The 25,690-nt window shown below is 40.7% G+C and overlaps 1 protein-coding gene across 3 annotated transcripts in view; it reads right to left on the reverse strand.

The window, feature by feature from the left end:
• Positions 1–1,382: 1,382 nt before the first annotated feature.
• Positions 1,383–25,690, reverse strand: part of FKBP5 (FKBP prolyl isomerase 5) — a 95,891-nt gene continuing 71,583 nt past the window's right edge. For 2 of the 3 annotated variants that reach the window (XM_019738722.2, XM_019738723.2), the window contains 6 exons: positions 21,733–21,889; positions 16,952–17,042; positions 14,479–14,562; positions 6,942–7,127; positions 4,332–4,571; positions 1,383–3,688 (listed from right to left, as the gene is read on the reverse strand). In XM_019738722.2, the coding sequence (XP_019594281.1) occupies positions 3,581–3,688; positions 4,332–4,571; positions 6,942–7,127; positions 14,479–14,562; positions 16,952–17,042; positions 21,733–21,889 (866 nt within the window). In that variant the 3' untranslated portion in view covers positions 1,383–3,580. The remainder of the gene's footprint in view (positions 3,689–4,331; positions 4,572–6,941; positions 7,128–14,478; positions 14,563–16,951; positions 17,043–21,732; positions 21,890–25,690) is intronic. The other variant, XR_012496554.1, reaches the window with a different exon arrangement.

The raw sequence follows: 25,690 nt of genomic DNA on the forward strand, positions 1-25,690 counted from the left end.
TTCTCCAAAACAGGTGTGAGGTTATGTCTCATTGTGGTTTTTATTTGCATGTCTGATAATTAGTGATGTTGAGCATATTTTCATGTCTATTGGCCATCTGTTTGTCCTCTTTGGAGAAATGTCTGTTCATGTCCTCTGCCCATTTTTTTTTGTTTGTTGTTGTTGAGTTGTATGAGTTCTTTATAAATTTTGGATATTAACCCCTTATCAGACATTATCATTGGCAAATATCTTCTCCCATTCATTGCTTTTTGTTTTGTTGGTGGTGACCTTTGCTGTGCATAAACTTTTTAGTGATGTAGTCCCATTTTTTCTTTTGTTTCCCTTGCCTGATGAGATCAGTAAAAATATTAAGTGCAATGTCAGAGTTTACTACCCATGTTTTCTTCTTAGGAGTTTTATGGTTTTGAAGGTCTTACATTTAAGTCTTTAATCAATTTTGAGTTTATTCTTGTATATGGTGTAAGAAGGTGGCGTGGTTTTTTTTTTTTTTTTTTTTTTGCATGTGTCTATCCAGTTTTCCCAACACCATTTACTGAATATACTGTCTTTACCACATATTCTTGTCTCCTTTGTTATAGATTAAATAACCCTATAGGCATGGACTTATTTCTGGCCTCTCTATTCTGTTTCATTGATCTGTTTGTTTTCATGCTAATACCATGCTGTTTTGATGACTGTAGGCTTGTAGTATAGTTTGATACCTCTAACTTTGTTCTCAAGTTTGCTGTCGCTATTCAGTGTCTTTTGTGGTTCTATATAAATTCTATTTGTTCTAGTTCTGTGAAAAATGCCATTGGTATTTTGATAGAAATTGCACTGAATCAACAGATTGCTTTGTGTAGTAGGGACATTTTAATGATGTTAATTCTCCTACCCATGAGCATGGTATGTTTCCATTTATTTGTTACCTTCTTCGATTTCTTTCTTCAGTGTCTTATAGTTTTCCAAGTACAGGTCTTTCACCTCCTTGGTTAAGTTTACTCCTAGGTTGGTTTGTTTCGTTTTTTTTTCTTTTTGATGCAATTGTAAATGGGATTGTTTTCTTAATTTCTTTTTGATAATTCATTATTGGTGTATAAAAATGCAACCAATTTCTGAACATAAATTTTGTGTCTTGCTACTTGACTTCATTCATCAGTTCTAATAGTATTTTGGTGGAATCTTTAGGGTTCTCTCTCTATATTATCATGTCATCTGCAAATAATGACAGTTTTTACTTCTTCCTTTCCTATTTAGATTACTTTTATTTTTCTTGTCTGATTGCTGTGGCTATGTCCTTGCCAATTTTCTCATGTCTCATTTCAACTTGGGCTCCACTATAGTTTTCTAACCAAAACAACCTTTTTTGAAGACTAAGCAAAACCAAGAACAATGGGAAATCACGTTTTTGAATTTATTTAAGGAACACCAAAAAAGTGCATCTGAATGATTAAAAAAAAAAAAACCGCAAAAAAAAAACCACAATTTGTTTTTAATTCATCATATGCTGCCTCACCAGTCCATATGCAGTCTAAAAGACGCTGATTTCTAGACACATTGTTTAATATTACTGAATTTGATACAAGAATATGTGAAGTTTCTTTTTTCCGTGTGGTGATGGGCACCTCATAACAGTTTGCTCAGAACCACTCACACACCGTTTTCCCTCTCTCTCCTCCACACACTTTTGCCTCCAGGACACGTAACACACACTTGGGAGGTAGGTCACTAAGATCATCTATTTTGGGAATAGTTTTTTTGTTTGTTACCTGCAAAAGGCTAACTGGACTTTTAAGGACCAAATCTCACTATTGGGCTCACTGGAGTCATGCTCTCATCAACAGAGCTACAAATACTAACAGTTAGGAAAAGCAAAAGTTGATTTTGCATATTCGCTTATTTCCTAGGTGAGATTGGGGCTTTTTAAAGAAATACCTCGTGGGGGAAAAAAGCATAAATGAGAAATTATAATCATTAATGGAGAAACTCACAATTTAATTCCATCTGTTCCATGGAGAAAACTGGCATAAAAGGAAACGACTATTTTTAGGCTTTAACATGGGTACTAAGCTAAGAATAAAAGTGTTTTGTTAAAACCACCATAAAAATTGAAGCTAATCTAAAACATAATTGCCAGTGTTCTTTAGGGTTTTAAACAAAAGTGAGATGTTCCAGGTTGAGGTGAATGTTTCTTTGGGGTGCCAAATGCATTCCCAAGAGTGTTTCTTAGGCTGCGGAAATAGAAAGCCATGCTCGATCTCGTTTACCCGTAAGGACTAAAATTCCACTACATGTACATATTTAAGACTTGCCCTAATTCAATGCCCAAGTACTCGCGATTTCAGGCTAGATGTACCTGCACGGGAGGCTGCTTTCAGTTCTTTTTCACAACTCACACCAGGACGAAGCTATCAGCACAGGAAAGGAAAACTACTATGAGTCAAAACTGCAAGGAAAACCCTCGGTTTAGAAGAGCAATTACTGTGTTTCAACCCCACAGATTTTGTTTTAAAAAATCCAGCCAGTTAATAGTAAAAAGATTTTTTTTCATGAGCGAGGAGTGTAAATAAAGTTCCATAAACCAGTATACAAATGTTTATGAGCCAGTAATTTTAAAAAGACAACAAAAAAAGCTGCAGGGATCCTAAATAGATATGTAAATAAACCCCCTCCAGGTCAGAGATATCATAAGAACAAGTCTTACATTCTTAATAGCAAGGGTTAGAATAGAAATACAAAACTGAACAATTGCAATGCCAGCAGGCAGTGCTGTACTCAACATTATTTCCTCAAAGGAAGAGAGGAAGGGAAAAAAGCACAATCCTGGTTGCTCTTTTCACATTTCAGCATCTCACAATTTCATTCAAAACAGGGACAGACAGCTAATCCAGAACACCCTCTGCTCACTGTCATTGCGGAAGTGTTGTAGGAATGACAGAATTTCTTATTAGGGACAGACTGGGTGTGGCAGAAACCCACTCTCACTCAGGAGGGACTTTGGCAAAGTCAGCAAGCAAGCCGCCTCTGACGTTCTGGCTTTCAAGTCTGAGACACTGCTGCGGAGCTGGGGGTACCAGACCCCCGCTGTGGGGACTCCTGGTTAAAACTAGGACAAGTTGCATTCATAGCACGTCAGTTATTTGAAAAACAAAATCTCCTCCTCCTTTCCCCCATCCAGCTGTAGGAAAGGAGAAATTCATTAAGCATTTATTTTGAGGTTTCTGAAGTGCTACTAAAATTCAATCAAATATAAAATCTAACAGACAGCCCCAAATTGTCAGGATTATCTCAAGGGCCCCTGAATTGGATATTGCAAGTTGACATGAACTGAAATGAGCTGGACTTAAGCTGTTGGTTTCATCTGGCCACACCAACGGTCACTTCTGTTCCACGTGGAGTGGTCGCACACCACCCCTCCATGACAGTACTGGGCAGCAGCAGAGTGTGGTTTTTGGGGAAGCTACTGGTTTTGCCATTTGCTTCCATAATCACATAGACTATAACAAACTTGACATTAAACACTGTTTAGTCCTGAGTTGGGTGAAGCCCACGGAGGAGGGGCCGAGTTCATTAGGACTCTTCCCTCCTTTGCGTGGTGTCATACATGGCCTTCAGCTTTCTCTCCTTCTGTTGCTCGACTTCCTGTTTCTTTCTTATTGGTGACCCCTCCTAAAGTCTTCTTGCCCAGTGCTTTACTGGCCTCTTCCTGAGGAAGGAATAAGTGAAATGTTCAATTAGTTCCTGGCTCCTCCAGACTGTCGGTCAGGTCTAACACGAGAGAGAGGTGGTACAATGACTTTATTCTGGGTGCCTGACTGGGTAAGTCAGAGCTGGAGCGGGAGCTTCTCCTTGCCTTCGCTTAAAACGACCAGCCTGCCAAGGTTTAATAACCAAATCCACAGACGAGAGGGCTGGGGAGTGGAGGACGATGTGCTCAGGAGCAGAGTACAGCTGTGCTGTGGGGGGGCTGACCTCTCCTATCACACTGCAGCTGGCTCCTGAACCTCAAAGGAAAGGGCAAGATGGTGGGGCTTCCCCACCACAGCCCCTTTCCTCAGTACAGAAGTACTGTCTGGAAGAAACCTGATGTGTCTGGTTTTTTAATAAGAAGAGCTTCAGCATCTATCTAGGGAATTAATTTTTCTCATCTCTTGCACGGACCTGTCAGCATCCCTATTCTACCTCTGGATGCAAACCTGCCTCAGATCAGATTGGAAGCTGTTTTCTCTGCTCTTGTGCCTCTCGGCTTGTCTACCTGTCCTGTGTCCCGTGCTTGCCCTTCTTAGAACAAAAATCCAGGGGTAAGGTCACTTCTTGATCTACCTGAAGGCAGTGAGTCCCACACACACCTTTGCATCCTGCTCTGCAAACTTCTTGAACATGTTGGCGTATATTCTGCGGTCCCGCTCGTTGTGCTCCTTCGCCTTTTTCTGGCACATGGAGATCTGCAGTCTTGCAGCCTTATTCTGGGGATTTACTTCCAACACTTTCTCAAAGTCGCCCTTGGCTGACTCAAACTCGTTCATGAGCAGCTGGGCTTCGCCCCTCCTGTACAAGCCCTTCTCGTTGGTACTGTCAAGTCCAAGAGCCTAGAACAGAGGGTATGTATTTTAGAAAGAATGAACGTAATTTGTGGGAATTTTAAAGAAACTCAGTATTTACATAACTTACCAAAGCTCTCTGGCCAAGGGAATTAAAGAAAGTGTATTGAAAAGATAGGTTTAAGGTTATAATATACTACTGATCAAAATACAACTAGCTACCCCAGTTAATTTCTGTATTTAATGCAATTTCTATAAAGATCCCAAAGGGATTTGGGGAGTCTCTTGAGAAGTCCATTTTGATGGAAGGAACAAACACCCAAGAATGGCTGAGAAAGTTTTAGAAACCAAAAATGAAGAGAGGGTACTTGACCTACCAGAGAAAAAGATATACTATTAAACTACTGAAATTAAAACAGTTTGGTTACTAGTCCATGGGCAAACTGGTCAGTGGAACAGAACAAAGCATTCTGAAACAGATTCATATGTATGTATGTAAAAACAGAGTTAATTCTTACCTCATATCATAAACACAAAAAGAAATTCTAAACCAAGTATATTTACGTGCAAAAAAAACCCCATAAAGGCTTATTTTTTTTATTACTATATAAAAAGTAAACCTAGTTGGAGTTGGGTTGGCAAGTACCCAGTGGGATTATTTTCATAATCTGATGGTACAGAAGACTTATTCTAACTAGAAAGGAAAAGACAAAAGACAAAAATGTGACTACTTAAATACTGAAACTTTCTCTACAGGAAAAGATACCGTGGACAAAGTGACGGGTAAACGACAAACAAATAAGGAAAACAGGTTCTCTATTGTCAAAGAGTTAATAGTGATAATGTACAGGCTGTTTCAATCAATTGAAAACAGATAAATAATGCAGTAGAAGGATGTGAACAGGCAATTTACAGAAGAAATACAAATGGCTAATAAGTAACGAAAACATTAGTAACCAAGAAATAAAAATAAAAATAAAAATAAAATTTTTTGTTGCCAATAACATTGAGAAAAAAACACTGAAAATATTTAAAGACAATATATAATGTATTAAAATTTAAAATGTTAATGTATTAAAATAATCGTCTGTTGACCCAGTATTTCCAGTTCTAGGAATTTATCCTATAGAAATAATCCTACAATTATGCTCAGAGACACTATGTAATTGGTAATATCAAAAACCTAGAAATATACTAAAGGGGATTGATTAAATAAACGATGATAGGTATATACAATGGATACTAAACAGATTTTTAAAACAATGAAGAATTATATAAGGCGCAGAAAGATGTCTTTGTTTTATAAAACTATGTATCTAAATCTAAACATTTTCATTTTTAAAAATTTACACATCTATGTAACTCAATGTGTGGAAAAAAACAGAAGGAATGTGTGTGAGATGAATGACTATGATCCTGGGAGAGAGTCAATGGGAATTTTATGAATGGACTTTTACTTTCTTGATTGTTTCTATAATGTTTTAATTTTTAATAACTTTATACTACTTCTATAATAAAAAATAAAGAAGCCAAAGTTTGTAATTACAAAAAAATGTACTAAACTAACATGTTTTTCTTAGGTAAAAATTTAGTATAACAAGATAAGGAACACATTGATCCACAAAATTCAATCTTAAAATTCAAAATAAATCTTAGAAAGAATGTAGGAAATAGTTGTTTGTTTTTCTTATCCCTTTCTGTTTATCTTTAAGATACATCCAATAATTAGCTTTTACCCACAGTACCCACAGTATAATATACACTGTTCACAATACTATGTCAGACCAAATGCCTGACATAGTATCAGCATCAGTTTGTGTACAAAAACATCAGAATCACACATCTGATAAACACTGTCACGGAGCACCCGGGTACGAAAAGACCAATAACAGCTTTAACAATACAGATGTAAAATAGAAGAGGGCTGCTGATGCTTTGTTGGTCTTCCAATTACTTATGTGTATTTTTAGTCAGTGAATAATTATGATCGTAAGAAAAAGTGACTCGTATGTAACCTCTATATGAGCAGTTACAGTCAGTTATAGTAAAGTCCTGAAAGGCTTAAGTTATTAAATCTTATTAAATTGAACCTGAGTTGTATGTTTACTCTGATATGAAATGCTATAAATTTAAAGGGGTCATGGATGAAAATTGTTTAATTTTATCAAAACTTTTATTCATAATATATTTGGATAAATAATCCAGGTATCAGAATAGTCTGTAATCAAAATCTTTCTGAATTTCCCAATTCATACTGAGAAACAAATAATCCGCCCCCAAAATAAATAAAGACAAATGAACAACCCTCTGAACCCTGGCTGAGGAAGCAAAGGAAGACCAAGTATAAGGGGGGGAGGGATGAGGAGTAAGTGGAGTCCCACCCCCACCCCCACGCCCACGCATGCGCAGACACCCCACCTTGTCGCAGCACTCCACCGCCTTGCCGTATTCTCTGAGTTTCAGGTAGCACATGGCCAGGTTCAGGAACGCAGCGAGCAGGAATGATTCCGAGGCTTTGGATTCCTTTTCTGATAAGCCGTATTCCATCTCCAACCAGGATACTATCTTCCCATACTGAATCACCGCCTGCAGGTACTTGCCTCCCTAGGAGAGAAAGCCCATCATCACTTGTGGCACTGGCTCTGGAGGGATACAAAGCCTAAGCTCAGGCCTCCCTGAGAAAAACAAACCCTCAAAACGGAACATCCTCCTCCTGTCAACCCTGAATGCCACAATTTCTTTCTGTTCTTAGGAAGTGGCATCCAGGCACCTTTTCCATTCTTGCTGAAGTCCCAGGGACCCCTGGGCGGGTCAGGACAGTGCCTTGTGTGCTGCCCTATGTTCTCCAGCACTTGCCACCCATACTTCTCAGAAGGGCAGTTCTTCCAGCAGGAGGGCATTTTTGGGGTTACATTATTTGGTGCTAATATCTGCAGACTTTCCAAAGGTTGGTGAGTAGTTTCAGACTACGTCCCACGTGTGTATGAGGGGAAGTGACTCTTCCCTTTTCTCCTGACGACCAGCACCGCACAGCAGACACGTTCTGGCAAGTGCAGTCCCAAACACAGCAAATCGTAGTTACCTAAACCAGGGCTTGGCAAACTTTCCAGAAAGGGGCAGATAATAAGTATTTAAGGCTTTGCAAGCCAAACAAGCTCTGCTACAAGTCATTGGTGGTGCAGAAGCAGCTACAAACACTCTATAAATAAATGGAGGTGGCTGTGTCCCAATAGGACCCTACTTACAAAAACATGCTGTCAACAATGGGAATATACATAGTCGACAAGCAGCATCCAACATAACTAACTATAAAACATAAATCAGGGCCGGCCTGGTGGCTCAGGTGGTTGGAGCGCCGTGCTCCTAACGTCGAGGTCGCCGGTTCGATCCCCACCAGGGCCAGTGGGCTGTGACCTCTACAGCTAGGATTGTGAACAACGGCTCTCCCTGGAGTTGGGCTGCCGTGAGCTGCCGTGAGCAGATGGAGGTTGGTGTGAGCCACTGTGGGCTACCGTGTGCTGTCGTGGGCTACCGTGTGCAGCCATGAGCAGCCAGTAGACAGCGAGAAGTGCTGTGAGCTGCTGTGAGCAGCCAGCCAACGACCAGCGACCAACTGCCTCAGCCGGGGGGAGCGCAAAGCTCATAATACCAGCATGAGACAGGGAGCTGTGTCCTACACAACTAGACTGAGAAACAACGGCTGGAACCGGAGTGGGGGGGAGGTGGAAAAAGGGGAAAAACAAAACAACGAAATATAAATCACATAGGTGTAAGTTAACATGAGATAAATCTTTCTCTTAATCATAATTTTGCTCTTACCTGACTAGAATTCTAACATATCGTGAATAACAATTGTGTAATTAATTTACATGAATTATATACATGCTCTATACAACAAGCTATGGGGCTGAGACCATGTTTTTACTGCCATTTTAGGATGAATGAAAGAAGGATAGCTGGTAAATACACAAATAAAATGGGGTAGAAGTGAGGGATCTCTTCTGCAGGAGATGACTACGAGCTTGAAAACATGACGCATCCTAGCAGATGGCAGCACTGGGACCCTTTAGGACATTAAATCCAATGTCTCACCAATGAACAGTGTTACGATCATGTCACCAGGATTTACCGCAGTCAGAGCAGTGCCTACATCTCGCCTCCCCACACACACTCCAAACCTCACCCAATAACTGCGTGAGAAGCATCATAGAGCAGGCGTGTGCGGCTGTCCTATTCTGAAGGACTTACGGGGTTGGCATGAGAAATGAGCTCACTTGTGAAAGGAAGCCCTGATGCCGGTTTTGGTGATGAGGATGGGGTAGATCAGTTCCAAGCAGGGGGCCGGGGTCTGAATGAGGGCAAAGCTACACCCCCCCTTGAACATCCCTCTTCACAAGTGACTTGTTTAGGAAAGGGGAGACACAGAGCTCCTTGGTTCTGCTCTAAGATGGCAGTACAAAAGGATTCTGAGGTGTCATGAAGAAGGGTACCAAAATCAAAGTCTGTTCTTCTCTCTGCCTCAGGAATTTGTGATACAGGTTATCTGTACGAACATGAAACCAGGCTCTTTCATGATAAATGCTGAAATTCTTAGGGAAATACTGTACTTGCTAGGGACTGAACTGTGTTGTTCCCCACCCCGGATTCCTATGTTGGAACCCTACCCCCAAGGTGAGGTGCTTGGTGACGGGGCCTTTGGAAGGTGACTGGGTTTGGGTGGGGCCCTCATGATGGAATTAGTTCCCTTGTAAGAGACACCGAGAACTTATTTCCTCTCTCTCCCTTCTGCAAACACCTAAGGAAAGTCCTGTGAGGACACAGCAAGAAGGTAGCCATCGGAGAGCCACGGAGAGGGCTCTCGAAGACAGTGTCCCTGCCGGCACCTTGACCTTGGACTTCTAATCTCCAGAACTGTGAGAACTCAATTCCTGCTGTTTAAGTCACCCCGTTTATGGTATTTTATTTGGCAGCCCAAGGTAACTAAGACAATACTGACATTTGGTCATAGCCATAGGCCCACTACTTCCTTTTTGGGCACTACAAAAATAAATAAATAAATAAAATAAGTCCTCACCAGTTTCTGTCCCACTTGTCTCTTGCTGGATTTCGAGCTCTTTGAGGACAGAAAGCACGTACTACGCCTTTTAGGAAGATCCAGGGTTTAGCACAAAGAGACCTTCAATGAAGGTTTGCTGAGTAAACATTAAAGTCAAAGCACAATAAATATGGGCTCAAAACTTTTTCTATCATTGGGGGTAAAAATGGAGGTGAGATAGAAATGAAAGGTGTCATTTCATTTAGATTAAGTAAGAAGGAAAGGCATTTTTCCTGTTATGCCTGGTTTCTTCCTCCTTTTTCCTCCTCCTCCTCCTCCATCTTTAATGTTCCTATTACCTTTCCCACTCTCGCCTAATATGTTGTTACAGGGAAAAGAAAGAGCAGGGGGACAAAGACCCAGATCGTTATCACTTCAGTAGGTTCTGAATAATCAGAATGGTACAAGACTATGGTTTCTAAAAAAAAAAAAAAGTAACAGACTTCAAAGTCCTTTTACATTTATACAGCATTTTTTATTTCTTGAAAGCTCTCATATATATTGTCATGCAGGGTGTCATGAGGGGTCTCCCCACACAAGAACGCAGTATATGGTGAGGCCAAAAAGGAACACCCATGGAGCCATAGATAGGGAAGTCATATCACTATATTCTCACTGGTGGCTGAGCTGGAGACACAGGAAGCAGGAGCCACACTATCTGCAACCTGCCGTCCACTTCTCTCTGCCAACCAACCTCACTTGCTAGCTGCAATCCGCTCTTGCTAGCTCAGCCACCATCTTCTTGCTAGCCCCCATTTGCTGCTAGCGTAGCCACAGCAGTTATATTAGTGGCCAATGGCTCACTGGTTACAGCTGACGGCCAACTAGCCACAGCTGATGGCCATCCAATCACAGTTGATGGCCATTTATTACCCGAGTAAGCACCTTTCCACGTGAGGCCGAGAGCCTGGAAACTGCATTCCTGGCTCTGTCCCCACAATATCATACATAATTTCATTTCAATCTCAACTTCCAATGAGCAAAGGTATTCTGTGGTATTTCTGCTTTTGCTGTGCTACACAGGAGTTCTCAACTGGGGGTGATTTTGTGCCTCTGCCCACCCCTGGGACATTTGGCTATTTTGAAAGATGTTTTTTAGTTGTCACAACTGAAGAGGGTATATGTGCTACTTGCATCTAATGGGTGGAGGCAAGGAATGCTGCTAAACATCCTACAATGCACATAAAAGCCTCACACCAAAACGTATTATACAGCCCCAAATGTCAACGGTGCTGTGGTTGAGAAATCCTGTACTAAAAGAAGAAAAAAAAAGGCAGGGTTGACTCTTCTTATGAGTTTTCCTTTTTTTTAAGCTAAATCCTAATCATAAATGACTTGTTTCCAATCCCAGCACTGGTTTCTTGGTTCAGCAAGGGTGGTCAAAACAGCAAAGCCTGGTTTGTCTGAGAAGGGTTCGGTGGTTGAAACGGGTCCTAGCTCGCTTTGGAAATGCCTTTTCCCAAAAGAGCACAAGGGGGCGCAAGAACCCCGCAGTGTCGAGTCGTAGAAAACAAACACCGAATAGGTGTGACGGGAACGCTCCGTCCTGCCCAACGCTGCCAGCCAGGTGGGGAGAGAAAAATCAAGCCTGTTTCACTGGCTTGCACGAAGTCTGCCGTAAGATCATGTTACCTATGCTTAATAACTAGCTTGAGAGCCAAATGAAGAGTCCTCTCCTATCCTTCTTCAGTGCTCAGAGGTCGATACTAGGAGCTGACAATCTAAGCAGCAAAATCATTCCCATTTAAAAGCTGAGCACAATTCAACTCTACCAAGGGGGGAGATTTACCCACGTAAGTGTAAACCAAACCAACAGGTCAATAAAAATGGGGTTCCAACGTATACCTGGCATGGAATGCAGGTTTTTATTGCTCCATCTCCTGCTCTCACCCACACATCTGGACTCTGCATGGGTACCTACCATGTGCCAAGTCAAACGCCCTGGAGAGACCAGGCCCAGGAGGCGGTGTGGCAATGAACCTGCCCTGAAATTTTAAAAGGGAATGTGTACAGGAAACTATCTACTGACCATTTTTTTATCCTTACAGCTAAAAACTAGGACACTGCTGGATCTTTTACCTATGAATATGAAGGTACTCCAGGGAAGGTTTCAGTAGTACAAATGTTCAGAGACATTGTGGGAGAAAAGTCTTAGGTCAGTGGTTTTGAACCTTTTGTTAATTTTGCCCCAATAGACTAACGTTTTGAAAGATTTTGTCTATCAAATTACATGTTTAAAATAATATGTTCCATATGTGTGACTGCCGATCCAGATTTTATTCAAAGTAAGTAATTTTAAGACGGTTCATGATATTAAGGAATACACAAATCACTACTGCAGGTGTGATGCTAAGAAGCAATAAAGTAATTGTACAGATACTGGTACGTAAGCACTGCTTTCTGCTACTGATCACAAAGCACGCATACACACACATGCACACATTCAGGACACAGCTATAAGACATGTGGCTTTGCAACATTTCATTACCAATAATGTTCCTCAAAGTTCTGAGTCATCAGCAACCAATTAGAGCTTCTGCAGTGTAGAGCTGTTCTACTACCCTGAGTTGATATTACTTTAGGTAAGTGCCAAAAGCGTTAACCCCACCCCCTGCCCCCTACAAACTGTTAACATTCTATTTCAAAGTTTTGGGAAATATGAAAAATACATTTAAGACTTTTATGAACCCCAGGTATATAGGAAACACCAATCCATGGATTTTACAGAAAATTTTATTTTCATACCAGTGTACTGCGTATTTCGGTCTACAAATAACCTATTTGGAATCTTACTTGAATAGTTTTGAAGTTTCCAATAAACCCAAATTGAATTAAAAAAAAAATCAAACTTGCTCTTGAGAGTTTAGAAACTCACAGGATTTTAAGGCTGGAAAAAACTTGGGGATCATCTAATCTAACTCCCTCACATTTCTTCTTCACATGAAAAAATAACCGCTTTGGACCTTACATGACTTTAAATCATTTGGAGCCATAAAATCCAATTTTCCCAGTTCCCAATTCAGAACTCATTCCACCAATGCTTATCCCCAATGCTTATCGGTGATCCATACATTATTTTGGTATATATAATAAATAGTTAGAAATAAATATAAATATTTATTACCTAAGCCAATGGACTTCAAATTTGTTTAACCGTAACCCACAGTCAAAAATGTTTTAGGGCCGGCCCGGTGGCTCAGGCGGTTAGAGCTCCATGCTCCTAACTCCGAAGGCTGCCAGTTCGATTCCCACATGGGCCAGTGGGCTCTCAACCACAAGGCTGCCAGTTCAATTCCTCGAGTCCCGCAAGGGATGGTGGGCTCTGCCCCCTGCAACTAAGATTGAACACGGCACCTTGAGCTGAGCTGCCGCTGAGCTCCCGAATGGCTCAGTTGGTTGGAGCGCATCCTCTCAACCACAAAGGTTGCCAGTTCGATTCCTAGACTCCCGCAAGGGATGGTGGGCAGTTCCCCCTGCAACTAAAATTGAACACGGCGCCTTGAGCTGAGCTGCGCCCTCCACAACTAAGACTGAAAGGACAACAACTTGAAGCTGAACGGCACCCTCCACTACTAAGATTGAAAAGACAACAACTTGACTTGGGGAAAAAAAAAAAGTCCTGGAAGTACACACTGTTCCCCAATAAAAGTCCTGTTCCCCTTCCCCAATAAAATCCTTTAAAAAAAAATGTTTTAAATTATGACTGAGTACCCACTCACACACAAGTGAACAAAAAATTTATGAAACAAAATTTATCCTTACTAAATAATGCAATATACACATCCACTAAATTGATTTCATGACCCAATGATGGATCTTCTCTCCAAGTTTGAAAAACAATAACCATACACACTGTGCCCTCTGTTAATTTTGTGTTGATTAAACAGTCTTACATAATTCTCTTGTTGTTTCATATCGGTGAACATAGCCTCCCCTCCCGCCAGACAAGGTTGTCAAAACAATAGCTTATCTTATAGCAGAAGCTCCATAAAGACCTGTTGAAAACATCGTCTAAATTTTGTCCATGGATTGCAGTGGCAAGGGAAAAAAAAGAAAGAAACCTGGACAAAACTCCATTCTTTCTCTCTCTTCCTTGGTAAGCCTTTGTGCTTGACAGGGAGAAGGTACATATTTGGGGTGGGGAAGCAACGGGGAGAGCATTCTGATTCGAATTGAATAAAGGGCTGTTTATTTCTTCTTCTCTCTAGGGGTTTAAGACCTAAGTGAGGAAATAACACATTCCTAGATGTTACAAGAAAGGGTTTTCGAGAAGCAATCAATGACAAGCTTCATTCGGGAATTTCTGAAGAGTCCTCACAGAAGCAAGTGTGGTGGGATCATCGTGGCCCTTAGAAGAAATTAACACTCGCCTCCTGTCAGTTGTTTTTGAAATGTGTGCAGATTCTCTTTCCTTTTGTCATGTGCCTCAGTGACTTCACCAAGACAATGGAAAGGAAATCAATGTGAAACTTACCCCCTATGAAGTCTATTATTTGCTAACAAATATTCTATTTATTCTTTGTTTCATTCCACAAACACTTACTGAGTGCTAACCATGTACCAAAGCAAGATGCTTTGGGCCTTGAGTGACAGTAGTAGCTGGGCAAGCCAGACCTGGTTTGCCATAAGGGGAGGTTACAATCTAGAGAAGACTGTAAAAGAGGCATACGTATTCTTTTGTCACGTTAATTCATTATGTCTCACCATTTCTTATACTGAAAATGACAGACTTGTAAAAATTCAGGCTTACTTTTACCCAGAAGGGTATTGATAAAACTCAGAGTAGGGACTATCAGCACAATTAACTGACATGTGAGTAAATTCCTTGAGATGGAAAGGACTGCACAAGGACTCACATACCTTGAAGTACACAGTTCCCTTCTCTTTGACAATGGCAGCCTGCTCCAGTTTTTCTTTGGTGTCCATCTCCCAGGATTCTTTGGCCTGTTGTATAAATTTGTGACAATGGTTAGATGAACAGAGAAGGAAAAAGCATCCGCTGACGCCCAGAAGAACAACAAGTAGCTACTTCTAGAGGAAACCCACACCTCGAAATACACTGGATTTAAAATTGTGTGTCGCTGCCAATTCGCTGCCAGGCACTTCCCAATGACCAAGCTGCAGCGTGACCGATGTTGCTCAAGAGGGAGGAACAGGCAAAAATCTACTGAGAAACATGAACTGCTGAACACTGTTGAAGAGCATATCTTCAGAATTATAAGGGGAGGCCACACAATGAATGCGAGTCCCTTATTTCCTTCCTGCAAACTCCACCACTGAACTAGTATAACTTCAGCAAGCTGTTTCTCCAAGCCTCAGTTTTTCAACTCTAAAATGGGAACACTATTAGAGTCAAGTCACAGTTGTATACTCACAAGAATTTTTAAAATTCCAAGTCATGTAGTTTTCTTCCACTCTGAAACAACCAGATACACTAAAGCCTCCAATCTGTATCAACCTGCAGATGTATACTTGGGGAATTTCAAGTAAAACATAATTGGGAGAATAAAGCTGATGCAAAAACATCATTTCAGAACCATAAATAAATGATTTTATGATCCTCTGCTAATCTGGATTATGTGTATCATTATTCTCCCACATTAAAGGTACAAATCCAGAGACAACTGAAGTTTCATTATGAACAGCTGGATTTAGAACAATCATGAAGAGTCAATACAGGGAAAATGACAATGGCTATGTCAGAGCTATTTACTGCGTAGGAATTATGAAGCTTAAGTGGTAACTGTAAAATTCTCTCTATTCAAAAGTGGTGTATTCCTGGTGGCACAGCACACCACCCCCAAAGTGAATAATGAGAGGTACCAGTCTTTCTGGCAACCCCATGTTGCTTCCTAACAATTTAGCTGTTATTTAAAAATCTAGTAACAAAGGCCCTTTGCATTTTTTTTATAGTAGGTTCAGTCTTTATAGAGTATAAAAATGTTCTTAATACAACAAGGCAGAGAATGAAATCATGTTGCCTCCAAATCACACACCTTCACGTGGTTTCAAATAAGGCAAGCTGCGCCCCATGGAATGTACTCCTGGGGTGACGACAGCACAGGCTCACTGTGGCATACCAGGGAGAACGCGCCTAAATTAAGCCACGTCCACTGGGCCTCGACAGGAAGAAGCTGCGTGTGACTTTACTGAAACTGGAGTAGGAAAGTCAAAGGTCTAAATGACCATGTGCTAAAGATTATCCTCTCTCTCGAACAATAAAAACCACCTGGTGCCATGAAGACAGCTTTGGAGAATCAGCGCTGAATTAGCAGGCCGTCAGAAGAAATTACCTGACAACGGGCGGTGGTCATGACAAGCGTATATGTTCATTTTGGGGAACATGAAGTGTGCAGGGTCTGACCAGGAACACCACTACTGGGGGACAATCCTACAGCAGTCTTTCCCCGACTGTCTTAGCTCCAAGTTACAGGCCTACAGGACAATGATTTCCTTTCAGAGTCTAATGAAATATAAGCAATCACGATTCCAGTCCAAGGCCTAATGCACAGAACATGGAGGTAACAGTGCAGGAATAAAAAAAGGAATACAAAATGCAGTTCTTGAGGATTCTGGGGAAGGGGGGCTCTAGCGGTGCCGAGAGGACTTAGCTGACACGAGAGAAGACCTTGCGCAGGCATATGCTTTGTGTCTGCCCACTGAGGCTGCTGCGGGGAGCCTCCAGAGGCAGGCCTGAGGTGGAAAATACTCAGAGAGGTACGTCGTTTCTGGAACTCAAGGCAATTGATGAACTCTCTTTTTTTTCTATTTGGAAAGGCATGAAAAGAAAAGGCCTGGGGTTAGCAGGTTTGTCTCTTGTGTTCCTTGTTACAGAGCCTGGTGGCCCTTGAAGCTTTGCAGTTTGGATAATAACTTGGAGCTCCATGAAGGCCTCTTCACCACTCCTGAGAATGGTACAATCCGTTCAGCACTGGAAAACCGTCCCACTCCCCCAAGGAGCTGCTTGGCAGAATGTGAACCTTTTTGTCTTCAACCCAGAAAAAAAAGTACAAAAAGAACAAGTCTAGGAACAAATAAGGGAACAAGTCTTGGATTCTACCCAAAAAATTAAAAAAAAAAAAAAAAAAAAAAGGCTGACACATAGGAACACTGAGCTCCTTAGTTGTGTATAGTTGTATAGCAGCTCTGCTGTACCAGTTGTCCCATGTTCTATCTAGCTGCAGTGTCAGAGACAAAAGACAAACTTGATCATGAAAAGAACATACAAATAAATACCGTCTACCTACACCACCTAATAATATGTTTTATAATTTACAGGAAGTGGATGGAGAGGAAATCGACCATGATTTCAGAGGAGTTCGTATTTTCTCACCTTTTCGAAGCTCTTAAGTGTAACTTCATATATAAGCTCAGCATTAGGTTCAATGCCAAATTTAGGCTTCCCTGCCTCTCCAAAACCATATCTGAAATGGAGAGTAAAGACATGAAACTTTAAAAGAATGGGTGTATTTCCAGGCACTTCCTTTGGTACTTTGCAGCATCACATTAGACAGCTATCATTTGCAAGACTACACACGTCAGAGACCCTGAAGATAAACCAGATATTAATCAGAAGATATATACCAAGTATCGCTGCTGTGGTTTTCTATGAAACCAGGCTAGGTTTAGTTTTCTTTTCTCCTTCACATTCACATGTAATGCAACACCTGTGCTCCTTGGGGCAGCTTGCTTACTGTGATTTTAAATGTCACTGCCTTTTTCTCTGCTTGATTTTATATCTAGTTCTTCTTACAAAATAGCCATTATTTGGCTATGAGAACTCCTCCCCGAAGCTTTATCAATAGGAGGGCAGAGGAGTTGGGCACTGCAGTCGCGACAGAGCTGTTCGCTAGAGGGATGTTTTAATAAGCTTTCAGCTTTAAATAGTACCACTCCTAACAGTACCACTTCCAGTCAGATGGATAAAGGGAAAGCTCACACATAGGGAAAAAAATACATTGTCACAGTATTTCTCTAAGACTTTATAAAAGTACACTAAAAAGTACAAATGATATAACATACACACATAATCAAAAAGAACAGCGCTAGCAAGCTCTAACAGCTCACCGAGAGAAACACCCTCATAGTTCTGTGGCTGTCCAACTGTAAAATGCTCCACCTTCTAGCCAAAACGGACTGAATAAAAGCATGAGGATATAGAAATTTGTTTTTTCGGATCCCTTCAGATCTTTAACAAATCCAAGGCATTCAAGAAGTCCACGTCTACCAGAATGGAAGGGGAACAGAATGGAAGTTCTGGCAGAGGTCTGTCTAGTTCAATGGTTTTCCAGCATTTAGGACAATGCCCAGCATATTAGGAAAATGTTCACTGGGATAGATTCTGTTCTCATCTGTTTCAAGCCAAACTACTCTTTAATAAATGGAAGGAGACTGCAAAAACATTGAGTAAACCCAAATTTTCAGGAGATGAAAGATGCCAAACCAGGTCAATGCTAATACCTTGAATTTTCTCAGGGGCAAAAGGACCAGAGTGGGAGCATTTATATGCTGCTGCTTGCATCACTTTCTTTACCCCTTGCCTGAATATTTCAGGAAGAAAATGCTTACTCACCTCCACTGTTACACAAGAAAATGGAAGCTGGAGCCAGAGTGAGGCAAAGAGATACAATGAGAACTGGTAGGAATGGGGTGTGGTGGTTTTAATAGCAGGGCAAAGGGTATCTTCAGCAAAGGAACAAGAGAGGACATAATTACCAGTGGCCAATTTTAGGAAGTGGTGACGAGTTTTCTACTTTGAGCTCTTAGACCTATACATCACTTATTTTGTTTCTGCCATCTGGTAAATAAAGAACATTCCTTAACTGCTGGGAACTAGGTAGGAAGGTGAGGCCTTGCTGGGCACGTGTTTACTGGCAGCACGTTATGTTTGGAGCCCTGTGCTAAACAGGCGCGACTCCAGCAGATGGTCTGGCACTTGCCTTACACCAGTGGCTCTCAACAGGGGTGATTTTAATCCCCCCACCCCCAGAGACATTTGGCAATGTCTGGAGATGGGTTTGTCACAGCTATGTGGCTGCCACAGGCATCTGGTGGGAATAGGCCAGGGACACTGCTGAGTATCCTACAATGCCCACAACCAAGAAATGTCTGGCCCGAGGTGTCACCAGTGCTGAGAAAAGCTGCCTCGGTGGAACTCACAAACACGGGTCCCAAGGCTGGGGGTGCGACGTGGGGGGTTGGGTCAAGGGAGGCACCAAATTGTCCTGGTTATTATCAACGGGATTAAAGGAGACTGAAGAAGGATATTATTTCTACAATCTCTCCTGGGTTCACACGAAGAGATTCTGTGGAGATGTATGTGGAACACATCATCCTGGGAGAGGAAAGGTCACACCAAACTGTTTTGGGAGCACCTAACCTGACTTCCACATGATACAGAAAGTTGTCTGACTTACGTTCTATCAGTCTGGGCAAGGAAGGACCCAGGGCACACAGATTCATCTGACCGAAAGATAGAATGCCACCGCTGAATTCCAGGACTTAACCCAAAGAGAAGCTAGGCTACAGTAACAGGAGGAACCCAGTGCTCATGCTCCTGAATTAACAGTTGTCTGCAGAGAGTAGAGATACACATAATGACTATTACTAGACCAGTAAGCCTTTATGTGCATACAAGAAGCATGGGTACCCTAAGTTCTTACCAACTGTTCCCTTTTTATAGATGAAGAAACTGAGGCTCAGAGAGAAGTGCTTCCTGAGAGTCACACAAAGAGGCAGTGTAGAGCCAGGATTTAAATCCAGACTCTGTGTCCCAGAAGATGGTTTCGTTTTTGACCCACACTGCCTACTAATTAGCTTGGCAGCCTATGTTTTGGTTTGGGGTTGATGCAGAACAGAAACATAAGGAAAGGGAGGAAAAAGAAAAAGTCAAAACTAGCCACACTTTACCTAAAACGAAAAAGAGTCATCAGTCATAGTATTTAAAACAATATATAAGATACTGTCCTGATAAGAAGAAAGAAAATGGGTTCTTTGGAAGTGTTTTATGAATTTCTTATTATGAAAACATCCTGCCAAGGAGTCTATCAGAATCAAAAAGAAGGTATGACCTGGACATCTTTTGGAGAAGGAAATACAGGTGACACTAGGAGTCGCACAGAGCATATTTACAACAGCACTCAGGTACAATGCTGCACAGGAAGCAGGAGTCTGGGGAAGACAAGGAATCCCTTGCAGGCACTCACACGTGCCTGGTGTTGGCGTGTTCTACATACATGGGGGATACATACATGCGCCGTACATGTGTGGGTAGTCTCCTACTGCACAGTATGTACCTTCCATAACGCCTCAACATACTAACTAACATCTGAAGAAAAAATAATATGTTCCTTTCTAACTATGCTAAATTATTTCCATAAAACATATGAAAAAACTTTTATATCTACAAATTTATGAAGACTTATTGACGACTTTTATGACTGAAAAAATCTACCATGTTTACACAGGGTTTCCTCTTCCTTGTGGTCTGAGGGTCAAATGGAAGAGCACGAGAGGCCTCGCAACATGCATTATCTCACTGAGTTCTCCACAACTTTATGAGGTAGGTACTATTATCCCCATTTTACAGAAGGGGAAACTGAGGTTTAGGAGAGTTAAGTGACTTGCACAAGTCCACACAGCTAGTAAGTTGCATCATTAGCATAGCAGGGTTTAAGCACTAATGATACAACAACTTAAACTTGCAAGGAACTACGTGCATTAATAAATATAAGGATAATTTCTGTTTCTCTCTGCCATTAAACTTGAGAATCTGGCCCTACAAGTGCCTTGTAAGCTAGGTTGAAATGCAACAAATTCATTCATATACTATTATATGATCAGTGTATACAGAACTTATCTTCAAGGAACTTAAATCTGAAAACATACATTGGACATAAATACCACTCTCCATATGAAGCTAGAACTATAATTTTAGGATGCTAGATTAAAAATCATTAGCTATTTTTGGATAATATCTATTATCCAAAGCAGACAGCCTTCTCTGTGCATTGCTTGATTAAAAAAAATTCCTTATAGAGAGAAACAGGTTCACCTAAGCGTGAACTACAAATACAGAGGAAATGTAAATGAAACACTGACGTGGGAAAATATTAGTGGAAAAGGAATATGACAGAGAAAAGGAAGGTATTAAATAAAAGGAGCCGCTAGTGAAGGCTCTGAAGGGCTCAAAGTATAGGGCATTTTGGAAGATTTTCAAGTGGGTGGGGGCATATTTAAGACATCACTTGAGAAATATGATTATGGCCCAAGTGTTAGGGCAGAGGTAAATACGCCACTGATTACTACGGAGGCTACACAAAGGCAAGCAATTGTACAAAAGGCTCCATATTACCTACTGGTAAGCGTAGTTCATGAAAATCCTACTGACTGAACTCCAAAGAGGCAGAGAGGGAGCAGACACAAAGAGAAGCAGATGCACTTACATGCAAACAGAATCAAACACCCTGGTTTCTCTCAATGGTCCATTTCTCAAGATAGAAGGATTGGATTCATGGTATAATTTTAGATCTAAAAATAATACCAAATGTGTTTTCACAAGAGAGACTGTTAGTGTCTGATAGTTCTGAGTGTGCAAGTGCTAATGGGTATCCTTATGGTGGGAAAAATTTAGGCAAAAATGAGTCATCTCCGCTGCCTGTAGATCCAGGAAGAACACTTTTTTTTCCCAGGGACTCTATAAGAACAGGTGGCACAAATTCAAATGGTAATAAATCATCCAAATACTGCTGCTACTTCTAACTCCCACAGGTTTTACTGCCTCCTGCCTAATTTAGAGAAGAGGAAAGGGGTGGTAAGAGAATCACAGGAGAAGTGCCAATAGCTTCCTGTCTTGGCAACGTAGCAAGCAAAACAAATAAACAAAAGAGCAAAACTTGCCTGTCAATCCCATCCTTAACACACATCAATCAAGTGAACAGGTTCACACGCGTTGGTGATATAAGGCCCATTAATTTACTCCGTGACTAACATAGTTTGATTGTTTCCACTATTAGCACTGACTTCACTGAAAATACCAAAATGTTGATTGAAAAAGCAAGCATATCCCGGTTTTTCAGACAACTTCACTGTGTACTGAACTGGTATGCAGCTTACCGTGGGTCAAGACGTAAAATACACTGCTCTTCCCGCTGCATTTTCTCCAGGGCTTTGTCAATTCCGATTGGGATGTCGTGATCTTCTCCTTCACCAACGATGAAGACCACATCTCTGCAATCAAACATCCTTTCACCGCAGCGGCCTTCTAGGTGGACTAAGGGAGAGGACACAGGTCAGTCACCAAAGGTGCTGATTAGGACTGGCTCACTGGGGGGCGGCTAAGTGATGCCTCCCCTTTCCCATTTCATCTACAGACACACATGGTATGTCCTGCTGAAGTTTAGTCCGCCCAGTCTGAAAATTTAAGAGCAATCATATTTCTTTCTGTTTTAAGTTTAAACTTATAACCACTGATAACTGTATCAATAAGATATTGGCTAATAAGACAAAGTGGAAAAATAGGTTTGATTTAAACCTACTGTATGACAGAGGTTTCCTCACCTATAACATGGGTTCGAGAAATACTAGATTATTTAATAATTATCAAAATGTCACAAATTTAATATCACATATAAAAATATAAGTTTAATATCAAATATAAGCTTAAACATTTATAACTGCATCTTGGCTTCAGATGCTTGGGTGAAAAACAACTGAATGACCATTTCCCCAATGATATACAAAGGTTAACTGAATACAGACACTCGTCTTTTTCTTTAAGAGTCTTAATCTCATTCACAAATACATCTGAATAAAAAAGGAAAACCCAAAAGCAACATCCAACGTACCGTGTTTCCCCGAAAATAAGACCTAGCCAGACAATCAGCTCTAATGTGTGTTTTGGAGCAAAAATTAATATAAGACCCGGTCTTATTTTACTATAAGACCGGGTTTTTATAACATAACATAACATAACATAACATAACATAACATAACATAACATAACATAACATAACATAACATAACACAACACAACACACCGGTCTTATATTAATTTTTGCTCCAAAAGACGCATTAGAGCTGATTGTCCGGCTAGGTCTTATTTTTGGAGAAACACGGTAGCTATGTCCCTTAGTGGAGTAATAAATGTCAAGTGTGGAGGCATCAATAGTCTACTATAACCTCACAAATCAAATTACTTAAGTGCCTCCTCAGAAATGTTAGGTGAAGGGGTCAGTTTCTTGGGGTCTAATTCCCCACTCCACTCAAACTGACTCATCTTATTCCGGGGGCAATTTCATATTAGATAAGGGGCTTTTATGTTGTTTCAAGACAAAACAGGAAAAACGCATAGAGATTTATATTTTTTCTTAATCGGTTAGATTTTTTTTTCCAGGATAAACAAATAATTCTCTGAAACTTTCAACTATTTTTAATAGTGAGGATTATTCATTCCTTACCATGTAGATCTTTGACTCAAAAAGAAATATGGGTGGCTTGTATGACAGCACAATAGCAATGTAATAATTTCTCTCATAAGAAAATTCCTTATTCCTACTTCTGTAATACAATGGCCTAGATCAAATGTAATGATTTCCTAAAATGCTCTTCTAAGACGGTTTGCTCTATTTTAGATCAATAAGTTGCTTTAGAGAGCGTAAAAATCACTCGTTCTGTTACATTTGTTCCATGAGACAATGACTATTTTCTAAATACATATTCAGTTCTAACTTACTCTACTCTTGACCTACTTGATCTCAGGGTTCCTATGAAGCTCTGAAATTCTATGATTCTATGACCCAGTAATATAATTCTCAATATAGGCCCAAACCAGCTTCAAGGCTAATTCCTATAGTTAATCATTTGATCAGGTTACCTTTCACCACGGCCTGAGAAACGAGAGAAGCCTTGATGAGTAAACAGCAGTTATGTAGACACGAGGGGCCACAGTGTCTCATGAACATTTACACTTTTCTAATTTACTAGGATTCGTATTATCCTGATTTGTTCGCATTGCAGACATAGGATGGAGTGTAAGAAGCTTGGGCCAAACGAGAAAAGGCCTGCCTCGAGTCAGACCCTCCAAACAAGGGCAAGAACCGGACTGGCTCTTAGGGTGGAGCTGGCATATAGGAATTTTGCTCTTTGCCCCATACTCATAAATGCTGATGATTCTATTACACTCACTTCTGGAGTGCTCTAGATAAAATAAAAATCAACTTGCAGCACATTGAAAGTTCTTTTGAACTGGAAAATATTTTCAAAATAAATTCAACTTTATTATTCTCAAATATATACATACGTGAGAGGCTCAGCAGGGAGTCTGGAGCTTAAAGTATTTTTACCAGAGTAAAAGCTGATGTTTCTAAAGGGTTGAGAGTTCTGAAAAGTCTGGATTCTTAAATATTTTTCAATCTGCCCAAGAAATTTAATTTAGACTAATGTGATCACACTTTTCATGAAGAGAGATTTGCTGAGTGAGCAAAGTGAGTTTCAGCCCGTCTACTGTGGAATTCCTCAAGTACTGAAATTTACTATCCTAGTAACTCACAACTTAGTTGACAAATCTTTTTGTCTGAAGTTTATTGTTAGAAGTATCTTCCTCCCTAAAGGAGAGTACATTTAGTGGGGGAGGAAACTATCAGTACATTCACTGTGGTTTTTGGTTGATCAAGTTTAAATGTGTTTTCAAAACAGGAAATCCAGAGACTGCAAAGGATTCCTGCCTGTGTCAGTTTCCTAGCCTGGTTTTCGGCATGCTGCATATACTTGATATCACAATTATATAAATAATTTCAGAAATTCTCTACATGTGATAACCCATCATATTAGAAAGAAAATAATTGGCTACTAATAAGCATGTTAGGAAGGTAAAGCAAACAAGTAAAAAAAGAAATGTTCAAGTCAAATGACAAGGAAGACATAATTAAGAAAGGAAAAAAAACCCATTCATTGCAGCTGGTCTCTTTAAGAGACAATAAATGATAGAACCAATGTTTGTGGCCCCCTAATAGGAAGGTAAAAATTTGTAATAACTCTTATAAATACTTACTACCTTATATATGGACTAATAACCTTTTTTTCCCGGTAAACCTAACTCTTCTAAGTTGGACCTGAACAAACACTACCTACAATACCTAAGATCTTAAACTGATAAACTGATACGTGCACACGCACATGCGCACACATGTACACGCGTACACACACACAAACACACTCACACACCAGTTTATATGTTAATATAAAACCACCACCTTTTAATACTATCTGGAATGTCAGCACAAGAGGAGGTATCATAGCCTCAGGGAATATATAGCCCATTGATTCTTCACATCTACCTGTAGCAAACTCTATAGCCAATTAACTGGCTTCTAAACTTGGAACACTGGTGTGACAAGTTCTACAGGGCTGTTGACAAGAACTCAAACACCTTGGAGCCCCAGAAACGTGTGCCAACCTCCACAGTAGGAATCCCCTTTCATGGTGACAGAGGCAGCCATGCTTAGTGCCTATAAAGTCAGTTTTTATTATTTTAATTGTCTCATCAATTGCTACCAAAGAAAACCGTGGCAGCTCTGGCTGTGGAAGACCTGTGGTTGCTTCTGACCTTGCATCTCTTAATGCAAATACTCACTTAATAAATATTTAATAATAACCATCATGACTCACTGGGAGCTCGGCCTCTAGGGCTCAGGAGATCTGTTGCTAATTCCAACCAGCATGATTTACGGGAAGTAGATGATCTATGACGTGCCCGAAGAGAATAAAAGTACATACAGGATGCTTCTACTTAGGGCTTTTTGGGTAGAGAAAGAAATACACAAGTTAAAAAGGGACAACATTTTCCCTTAAAGTCTATGTAACTTAAAGTGGGGGGGAGGTCCTTCAAACCCCGCGAAGTCAAACCAAACCAAATTACTCGAGCTTAGCTGCGCAACCGGAGTGTAACCACATCAAGTGAGCCTGGTCTGCGGCAAAACATCACTTAAACTGGAGCTCTGACTTATTGTTCTCTTACTGCCCTAGAGCAATTTTGTTTTGAAGAGCACAGAACACCCTGTTCTGAATGTGGCTG

The sequence above is a fragment of the Rhinolophus sinicus genome, linkage group LG05 (assembly GCF_036562045.2).
Source record: "Rhinolophus sinicus isolate RSC01 linkage group LG05, ASM3656204v1, whole genome shotgun sequence".
In the NCBI taxonomy this organism is placed as follows: Eukaryota; Metazoa; Chordata; class Mammalia; order Chiroptera; family Rhinolophidae; genus Rhinolophus; species Rhinolophus sinicus.